The sequence below is a fragment of the Eucyclogobius newberryi genome, unplaced genomic scaffold (assembly GCF_026437365.1).
Source record: "Eucyclogobius newberryi isolate DKJ021-1_F unplaced genomic scaffold, fEucNew1.0.hap1 SCAF_9, whole genome shotgun sequence".
Lineage (NCBI taxonomy): Eukaryota > Metazoa > Chordata > Actinopteri > Gobiiformes > Gobiidae > Eucyclogobius > Eucyclogobius newberryi.
The window spans coordinates 33,569,278-33,579,565 of NW_027316532.1; the positions used below are offsets into that span (position 1 = coordinate 33,569,278).

At 41.3% G+C, this 10,288-nt stretch overlaps 1 protein-coding gene across 1 annotated transcript in view; it reads left to right on the plus strand.

Annotated features, from left to right (window-relative positions):
• The window catches only part of notch2 (notch receptor 2), a 33,059-nt gene extending 27,050 nt beyond the window's left edge, over window positions 1-6,009 (plus strand). Inside the window, exons 25-35 of the mRNA XM_072437888.1 lie at window positions 16-128; window positions 355-887; window positions 1,035-1,373; window positions 1,451-1,593; window positions 1,703-1,907; window positions 1,987-2,059; window positions 2,122-2,275; window positions 2,357-2,676; window positions 2,763-2,910; window positions 2,999-3,096; window positions 3,180-6,009. Coding sequence (XP_072293989.1) covers window positions 16-128; window positions 355-887; window positions 1,035-1,373; window positions 1,451-1,593; window positions 1,703-1,907; window positions 1,987-2,059; window positions 2,122-2,275; window positions 2,357-2,676; window positions 2,763-2,910; window positions 2,999-3,096; window positions 3,180-4,577 — 3,524 coding nt within the window. The 3' untranslated portion in view covers window positions 4,578-6,009. The remainder of the gene's footprint in view (window positions 1-15; window positions 129-354; window positions 888-1,034; window positions 1,374-1,450; window positions 1,594-1,702; window positions 1,908-1,986; window positions 2,060-2,121; window positions 2,276-2,356; window positions 2,677-2,762; window positions 2,911-2,998; window positions 3,097-3,179) is intronic.
• The last annotated feature ends 4,279 nt before the right edge of the window (window positions 6,010-10,288 follow it).

Genomic DNA, 10,288 nt, shown 5'->3' on the forward strand with positions numbered 1-10,288 from the left:
TTGCTGTATTTACAGGGCGACACTGTGAGTCCATGGTAGATCTGTGTTTGTCGAAGCCCTGCCATAACAGTGGCACCTGCTCCATGAACATGAGTTCAGTACATGGTTATACCTGCTCCTGTGCCCCCGTAAGTCTGTTGTAATTTCTATCATCTCAAGACTACTCCTTCTGCCTTTTATTCTAATAATTTAGTCACGTTTTCCATAGCTTTCTACACTTAACACTTAAAAAATATTTTTCTTATTCTCACATTTGCTTCAGAAGGATAAAGCAGGTATGCTATATGTGCAGCTGTAGGGGAAGATAGTAGTTACTTTATTAAAGTTATTAAAGTGTGGATTTTGTCTATTTAGGGTTTTACTGGATTTAACTGTGGTGAGCTAGAAGGGTACAACTGTGCCAAGTTGCGGTGCCGGAATGGTGGACGCTGCATGGATCAACCATCAGGCCACCCGTACTGCCAGTGCCAACCCGGATTTAGTGGACCACAATGTGAAAAGTGTTTATGCAGTAATGGAGGAACATGCGCCAAAGACCCTTCAAACTCCTTTCCGTACATCTGCCACTGTCCCCCGCACTTCTCTGGACGCTACTGCGAGAACAAAGTTTCACCAAATAAACCACATAACAGCAAGCCAGCGTGCTCATACGATCAGTGCAAGCAACAGTCGGGCGATAAAGTGTGTGATGATCAGTGCAACAACTATGAGTGTGAGTGGGACGGTGGAGACTGCTCTCTCAACTGGAAACAGCCCTGGATTAACTGTACCGCCAGTGTCTCCTGTTGGAACCTCTTTAAGAATGGGCGCTGCGATAAAGAGTGTGACAATCCTGGGTGTCTCTTTGACAGCTTTGAATGTGTGGAGGAAATCCCAGAGCCTTGCAAGTAAGCCGTATTATTAATTTACCATACTTTAACATAAACAAATAGACATATATATTTAAATATTTACATACATTGATTATAGAGTCAAGTATAAGTCAAGTATAATTTAATGATTGCATTTATACACTGTATATTTGGTATTTTCAGATATGACAAGTACTGTGCAGATCACTACGACAATGGCTTCTGTGACCAAAGTTGCTACACTGAGGCGTGTGGCTGGGATGGCCTGGACTGTTCAAAGGACACTACACCCAAATTACTGGATGGTGTTCTGATTATTGTTGTGCGACTCCATCCCGAGGAGCTGCTTGGAGACTTACGAGGTTTCTTACGTTCCCTCGGGGCACTGCTGCATACAAATGTAAAAGTGAAGTTGGATGAAAACAAAAAGCCAATGGTCTACCCCTTCTGTGGAGATGAGGAGACAGGTTGGCACCTGTTTAAGAGCAGAAGCAAGCGTGAACTAGACAGAGAAGTGATTGGGTAATATATCAATACCCCTTTAATGACTTGTATTCAAATATACTGTGAAAAGCATTAATTGTTCTTCTTGCTTACAGTGCTCAAGTGTATCTGGAAATAGATAACAGAGAATGTTTCCAGAGGTCCTCAGCTTGTTTCTTAAATATAAATGAAGCTGCATCCTTCATTGCTGCTGCTCACATAAAAGCAGATCTGCCATATCCTCTAGTCTCCATAGGCAGTAAGTTCACACTTGTAAATACACTTTGCACTTGTAAATACATCTTTAATACTGTGTTACTGTTCTGTAATATTTTTCCAAAAGTAAAAAAAAAAACTGTCTCCTCTAGGTGATACAACTGTTGGGGCAACACAAGGCTACTTGATGTATCTGATTGGAGTGGCAGTGGTAATTATTCTGCTCATCCTTGTCTTGGGAATGCTAGCGGCCAAAAGGAGACATAAGCAGGGCATCTTGTGGCTGCCTGATGGCTTCTTGCCGACAAAAAATGACAAGAGAAGAGAACCCGTTGGCCAGGCTGACTTTGATCTGAAGTAAGTTAACCAGTTTCTTATATGTTGGTTGCAATACGATGAAAACAAAAACACTTAAGAACATTTTCAAAAAATTAAGACACTTCAAGCCACAAGATCAAGACCAGGATCAGAGGTGGCCTGAAGATAACTCAGCACCCAAGAAGCCACGGGTAAGTCATCAAAAGCAGCTTTCTTTTTGTTGTCACTGTATTAAGACATGTACTTTATGCAGACCGAGGACAAACCCTTGCTTCCAATAGCTATGGATGGCAATGTGGATCAAAGACAGTGGACCACACAGCATCACAAAGCTGCTGATATCACTCTAACGCCACCACAAGCCGATACGGACAGTGATGGTCTTGATGTAAATGTTAAAGGCCCAGGTGAGTTGAAAAGAAGTTGCATTCAATGGACCTATATGATGACTGCGAGATGATTCTAACATGTTGTGCATAACATTTCAGATGGTTTCACACCACTGATGTTGGCATCTTTGCGTAACGGTGGAGGTCCTGACTGCAGCTTACATGTAGTTGAAGAGGAGGAGAGTGGAGGCGAAGAACAGGGACCAAGTGTCATTTCAGACCTGATTGCTCAAGGTGCTTCTCTGTTGGCCCAGACCGACCGCACAGGAGAGACTGCCCTGCATCTGGCTGCTCGCTACGCCAGGGCGGATGCTGCCAAACGGCTGCTGGACGCTGGAGCTGACCCCAATGCTCATGACAATATGGGTCGAACTCCGCTCCATGCAGCGGTGGCAGCAGATGCTCAAGGAGTCTTTCAGGTCCGTACATATAAACAGTACTGCACTTCTCTACACATTTACAAAGCAAGTGTAATTTCATAGTAATGTTATACTTTCTTTTTTAGATCCTGATTCGTAACCGTGCCACAGAGCTTGATGCCCGGATGAACGATGGCACCACTCCTCTGATCTTAGCTGCCAGACTCGCTGTGGAGGGCATGGTGGAGGAGCTGATACACTGTCATGCTGATATCAATGCCGTAGATGACCACGGTTAGACATGCACTCTCCCCCTGATACATGACGTTTATACTTTACCCATGTGATCTTGTTATTTACTTAATGCTTTTGTTCATTTTAGGCAAATCTTCTCTGCACTGGGCAGCAGCCGTGAACAATGTAGAAGCTACGCTGGTTCTTCTTAAAAATGGGGCTAATCGTGACATGCAAGATAACAAGGTTTGTTTCCAAGCTTTCATTTAATGTTTTTTTTTTTTTTTGCTTTTTAGGCTGAAAAATGATTAACTTTTTCTACATTTCAGGAGGAGACACCTTTGTTTCTTGCGGCTAGAGAGGGCAGCTTTGAAGCTGCTCAGGTTCTTTTGGATCATTACTCAAACAGAGACATCACAGATCATTTGGACCGCTTACCTCGTGATACTGCTCAGGAGCGCATGCACCATGACATTGTTCGTCTCCTGGACCAGTACAATTTGGTTCACAGTCCTCATAATGGGCAGCACATAGGAGGAAATTCCTCCATTGTTTGTGGGGCTAACGGAGCTGGCTACATTGGAATGCGCAATGGGCCACAGGGGAAGAAGAGTAGGAGAGGTGGAGGAGGAGCAAAAGTGGCTGGAGGGGGTGCTAAGGAGCTTAAGGACATGAAGGCTAAGCGCAGAAAGAAGCCCACTGGAGGAGAGGGGCCAGTGACAGGTGGAGGAGCAGCAGGAAATGGGACGAGTTCAGCAGGAGCCCAAACAAATGGTGTCAAAACAGCAGGACTTTCCGAGAGCTCCATCACCATGTCCCCTGTGGACTCCTTGGAGTCCCCTCACTCGTACACTGGGGATGTGTCTGCTCCTGTTTCCACTGCAGCTAACTCTCCTCCTCTGCTCAGCAGCCCGAGCAGCCGACCTCTGCTGCCTCCGGTCAGCCACATGCTAGGCCAGCAGCAGGGCTGGGTGGGCATGTCGAAACATGGCTATAACAGCTCCATGTTTGGCTTAGTTCCACACCAGATGGGTGGGGCGCACCCCGGCATGAGCCAACACCGCGGTCCGGGAGCAATGTTGACACCGATGAATGTGACCATGAGCCGGGAACAGCTTCCTCCCATCGTCACTTTCCAAATGATGGCCACTGGAGGTGGGCAACCCATGATGAAGCAGCCCCAGCCTGGGCAGGTCCAGGTCACTCAGTCCCAGGGCCAGGCTCCCCAGCAGGGGGCTCCCCACCTGCGCTGCTCCCAGATGTATCAAATGCCTGAGCAGATGAACATGACACATGCTCTGTCTCACCCACACGCCCACACCGTCAACCACGGGCACAGCATTGATGGGCAGTCCCGAGCACTGCCTTCTTACCCCGCTATGCAGAGCCCAGTGGATAAGTACCCCACGCCCCCCTCACAGCACAGCTACACCCCAGCCAGCTCAGAGGGCACCACTCCGGCTCATTCTGCCCATCCTGCCAATGAGCACCCGTACCTCACCCCTTCTCCAGAGTCCCCGGACCCATGGTCCTCCTCCTCCCCACACTCCAACTCGGACTGGTCAGATGTGACCACAAGCCCCACCCCCTTGGGCACGGCCCACCATGCACTAGCCTCTTCACATCGCACTCACATTCCAGAGCAGGCGCAGCGCCAGCCACAGTCACAACAAATGCAGCAAGCATCACAACAAGCTCCTCTTGGAAACATGCAGGTGTTCGCATAGACTGAACCAAAGCAGATGGACTTTGTGTAGTTAAACTACATCATTAGTGACTCATAAACTGCTCTATTTCTTTTTCAGTATAATATTTGTTTTTCTTTTAAAGGTTGATTGTTTATACTTTCTTAATGCACTTGATAAATCTGTGTATTGTTTCCAAAAGTATTACTCATAAATACGGTTCTCAATCGTCACATTGTTCATGCAGTAACCCAAGAGTCTTTAGTTTAAAAACAGCCTTTTTAGTCTGTGGCCGTTTCTTGGTGTTTGGTTGTAGAATCATTCATAAACCACTGACTTTGTAGACACAATGTTCCAAAACCTGCCAGCAATGACCATTGCATAGAACTGGTGTTTTGTTTATTTTTTGTTTGTAAAATATGTCAATACTAACTTGTGGAAACCTTTCAGTCTAATGCTTTTATATCATGGGTCAAATGATGCTTTTATTTTTAAAGCTGAACTTGTTGCTACTACAGGAAAGATGATCATTCTGAATGATGCTTGTGAATGTTTGGAGACGTCTTTGTTTGTATGTCTTTATCTGTACCGCTGAGGATACCTTTTAGTATTTTCACACTTGAGGTCTGCTTGCACCGTAGATGAAGTTTATTTCTTGAACTGGGCCTTACTTCGCACAACTTGTTACTCACGTTTCAAACTTACTAAATACAGCCACAATATGTAATTGTCATGTAAAATAGAAAAGCTGGACAAACTTTACAGAAAGTGTCCCAATACAGTGTGATACAATGTACAAAGACTTATAGCATATTCTGCTTGTTTTTTTTACAGAGAGCAACAGTGTTTAACTATGAAAATGTCTTGTTCTGTTTTATATGAAAACGTTGCACTTTTTCCATTATTTGGAATGTTACGGCAGTGCAAGTTTTCCTCTTAATGTCTCTTTATTTCTTATCTTCCAAAGTCATAAATCAGATTTGCTTTTTGCTTTAATACAATCATTGCCGGCTTGCACCTTTTGATAATTCATCTTCCAAATTAGAGTGCAGTAGTTTTTTTTTAAGTGTAAATGTTGGTCTTTTATTCAACTGTTATGGACAGACAATCATTCAAAACTACCACCACAATATTTTTGATCAAATGTTTGGGTGAAAAGCATTTGAATGAAAAATATGTTTGTTTTTTTAAGATATGCAAAGCAATATTTAAACAAAAACCAAAGTGTTTAATTCAATCTTGACCATTACAATCATCTGTAACTTAATGTATCATCAAGTTTTTTTTTCATTTTTTCTGTATATAAATGTTTTGTTGTTTTATGCTTATTGTACTTTGTTACCAAATTATCAATAATATACATGTTACATGAAGTAGTTGTCAGCATATGTATAAGTTAGTATTATATAAAGACATTTTGTTTAAAAAAAGATCATCCTAATGCTCACTGAAATAAAAGTTCAGTACAAATACATCAACATTGTGTTTATTAAGATATCTTATTGGAATTGTACATTTAGATATAGCTCACCTGCTTCTAGAGGTGGATATGCATTGTGTGCTTGCAAAGGCTAAATGCTAAGATGATTAAAAGATAAATAGTTTAAAGTTAATAAATACTAGGCCTACGTGACACTGATAGTATCACTGACTGGCCTCATTAATAATGGCTCATTCTCGTCTCATAGTGTGATGTTGCTGCAGCTAGTTGTCATTAGGGGGCGCTGTGCTGTATAGTTTTTGTATCCAGTAAGTACTCAAGCTGAATCTGAAATGTATTTAGATATTTCTGTAATATTTAATTCAATTAGAAACTGAGAAGAGCTTGATAGCAGGATAAAACAGGGCATTCTAACAGTTCTTGTAGAGGTTATTCTAAAAAGTGAGGATGTGAAAAGGAAATAAGCTGTTAAAAGTGGACCCAAAGCACTGGTTTAAAGGACACTTAAATTACAGCATTCTATTCAGTATAAACAGGCTCAGGCAGTCAGGAGAACAATAAAACGAGCACGTACTGTGATTCTATTGGAAGTAATATTAATATTAGTCAAGTACGGGAAGAAGAAGATGGCAGGGGATTCCTTGGTTCTGATCATTTGTCTGACCAGGAAAAGCGAGATAGGCTGCAAAATAAGTTATAAATAAGTACGCTTTTTCCAGGAAATCTGATTATGATGGACCAGAAAATGTTCCTTTCGCAATATATATATATAATGAAATATTTAAGTGAAGATTGTTTGAAGAAACTATTATGCATGAAGGGACTGTACCTAGAAGCTGGACAGAAGCACTGATTGTTCCCATTTGTAAAACCAGGGAGAACGCCAGAAAACCAGGGAAGAACGCCAGAAAGCCAGGCAGTTATAGATCTTTAAAAAGGGCAGACCAACTATGGATCCAGTTATATGCCTTTAAAATTATGTAAGAACTCATGTGAATAAAGAAACTGTACATGCAGTATTCTTTGATTAGGGAAAAACATGTTATGGAGAGGCGGTCTTTTGATTAAATTGCATTTTAAAGGTATTGAAGATAAAACGTATAAGGGATTTTCTAAAGTAGTGGTGGTACTTTTGAATGCCAGTTATCACTCATTGGTTCAAACACTATCACCATGTATGGACTGGCCCCATCCCACTCCGAGTCCAGCCTCTTTATATTAACGCTGCCTCTGGGGGCAGAATATGGCCCTGTATTTTCTGAGGTGACCAGAGAAAAACAATTAAGCCTAGCAATATATTTTAAAACCCAGACATATATTTTTGACAGAAATAAGATGGCAGAGTCTCTGATTTGGTGTAAATGTAGTTGTGATCGCGTTTGGACGAGTCTTCATCAGCGCTGGTCAACAATCAATTACAGTGTGATCGTATTTAAAGGAGTCATGTGACCAGATGATTCACAAACTAGAGAAATAGACATCTGTGAATATTTACAGTCCAATCAAAGTATACTAAACAACAACAGATACAAGTCGATGCTTTGTATTGATTAGATTATTCATTTTCCAACAGAATGTACTGACATTTCTTTAAACTTAACAGTGCATTAATAATCAGTCTGAAGAATTTGGTTGTAAAGCCCAGGTATTATTTGAAATTGCGCCAAATCCGCTTCTTCGTGTGCTGCCTGATTATTAATGCACTGTTAACGTTGGATAGATGTTTTTTGTGAAGATGAAGGATCTAAGGGGAATCTGTATTTTGACATCGGCAAATGCAAAACAGGGAAAGTGTTTATTTTGAAAGGGAATCAACTCCAAACCTACATGGCCTTGTGTGAGAAAGTGTTAATACATAACTTAACTGTGATTTATCACACCTAAGTTCAATTTCTCTGGCCAAACCCAGGCCTAATTACTGCCACACAAGTTCTCAAACAAGAAATCCTTTAAATAGGACGTGCCTGACAAAGTGAAGTAGACTAAAAGATCCTCAAAAGCTAGACGTCACGCTGAGATCCAAAGAAATTCAGGAACTAATTAGAAAGAAAGTAATTGTCAGTGGGGCTCCAGCAAACCACATTGAGAGCCATTATCCACATTATCCACAAATGACAAAAACATGGAACGGTGGTGAACCTTCAGGAGTGGGAAAAAATACCCCCAAGAGCACAGCTACGACTCATCCAAGAGGTCACAAAGACCCCACAACAACATCCAAAGAACTTCAGGCCGCCCTTGCCTCATGGCTTCACCCTATGAAAAACACTGGACAAATATGGTATGCTTGGCAGGAAGGAAAACCCTAGATCAGAGTGGAATACAAGAGAGAAGACAAGACCTTCAGCCCAGAGGAGATCTCCTCTGGTTTTGGTGAAGGTCTACCTGGGCCATAGCATGTCCAGTCTCCACAGTTACAGCCTATTTCAAAGGCTCCCAGAGACAGGCCACTAAAGAGTAAAGACACACAGAATCCAAAGTAAATGCATTACATACAGAGCTGTGAGTGTCGTCCCACGGAAAGAACACAAAATCCTCTGGTACAGGCCATACAGAAAGTAGACATACTGTGTTTATTGATACATTTATAAACTGCAATTTATAGTCTTTATAGAGCACTGAGTGTGGCTTACTGTTCTGTTCTTAGTCCAAATAATCATCATGAAGGAGGCCTAGTCTCAATTTGACAGCGAACCCTAAATGTAGTTGTTGTTACAGAAAGTGGCCGCCAGGTGTCCCACTATGACTGAGGTACACTTTCTTCAGTGTAGCCACTAATAACACTTGGGTGCCAACCGCCATAAAACACCAACACCAACACCACCACCACCACCACCACCACCACCACCAACAACAACAACAACAACAACAACACCAACACCAACAACAACAACAACAACAACAACCGCCATAAAACAACAAAAACAACAGCTCATTTTGGTTCCAATCTGACCTCAGCTGTTGGTGTGCCCTCAGAAACAAATCCAGTTGATGAACAATTGAATTCTGTCATATATTTGAGCTCAGAGAACTCTTCCATGGATGAAACGGATCAAGGCCAATCATGTTTACATGAGGAGAAGCCAGTGAAAGCTGTGAGTAATCGCACAAAGAATCTGACTGAATCTGTCTGTGAAGCACAGCCTGTTTTACTTTGCACTAGTCAATCAACCTAATGAACATCTAACAGAAAACGTGGTTCCTGAAAATTAAGAGTAATATATGTGTGTAAGAGTACTAACAAGATTAAAGTCTTTCCTACACACATGTAGTACTTTTATGCAAGAATGCAGACACTCGCAATGGCTTCAGCCATTGCACATTATCTAGTTTAGAATGGACTTTCAGTGGCCGGTGTTAGATAAGTATTGAGTATTACGACTTTACTTGAGGTAATAATAAAAGTATATACATACATAAATAAATGAAATGGTACAAGAGGCAGGTATTTACTGATGGATCTTAATATCATCAGACGGATTCAAAAGGATCAGCTTTTGCCTATAGTTCTCAGTTGGGTGCTGTAGGCCTACATCACAGTGTATCAGTGGATTTACTGCTGAAACGTATGAAGTGGTGTTTGAATGGGTCAAAGAGAGAACATGTACATGTAGATTCAGCTCTTGTGAGTATTACATTGGGAAATGTTAAACTTAATCCAAGACTTGTATGTGAAGTTCAATTTTCATTTATTACTTCACCCTTCTCCTTCTCAAGGAAAGATACGGATTTTCATTTCAGTATTTAAATTATACTTTCAAGATGACTTTATTTATATTTTTTTCGTCTTGTTGTCAAGTTTAAATTCTTAATATACAATGTAATGCAATGTGTATTACTTGGGAAAAAAGATGTTCCAGATTAATGAGACAAAATAGAGAATATATTAGTGTGTGGAACCAGCTCATTGGGAAAATTGGAAAACGAGAGAAGCAAAAAGAGCAACAGAGAAGAAATGGTTGAAGTACAGTAAATATTAAATTGTCTAGAACTGGAGGGGAAAAAAAAAACAGTTCTCTGAGCAAAATTAACATAATCACTTGATGATTTGATTGGTCAGCATCCTGGGTTGTGTGGTGAATGTGAAGTGACAGCGAGTGGAACATTTAATATTCTTTTATGCGAAATATAGTGCAAACCATGATGGATGGACTCAAAGGAGATGTAAATTAAACTTAGGCAAACTGATCTGAGTTTGGTGAAAGTGAAATGGAGAGGAATTACATACTGGAGTGAACTGGACTCAGTAAACGCATTTGGTAATTCCTTATGAAACCTGAAGGTGGCAGTAATGCGACGTATTGGACGCAAG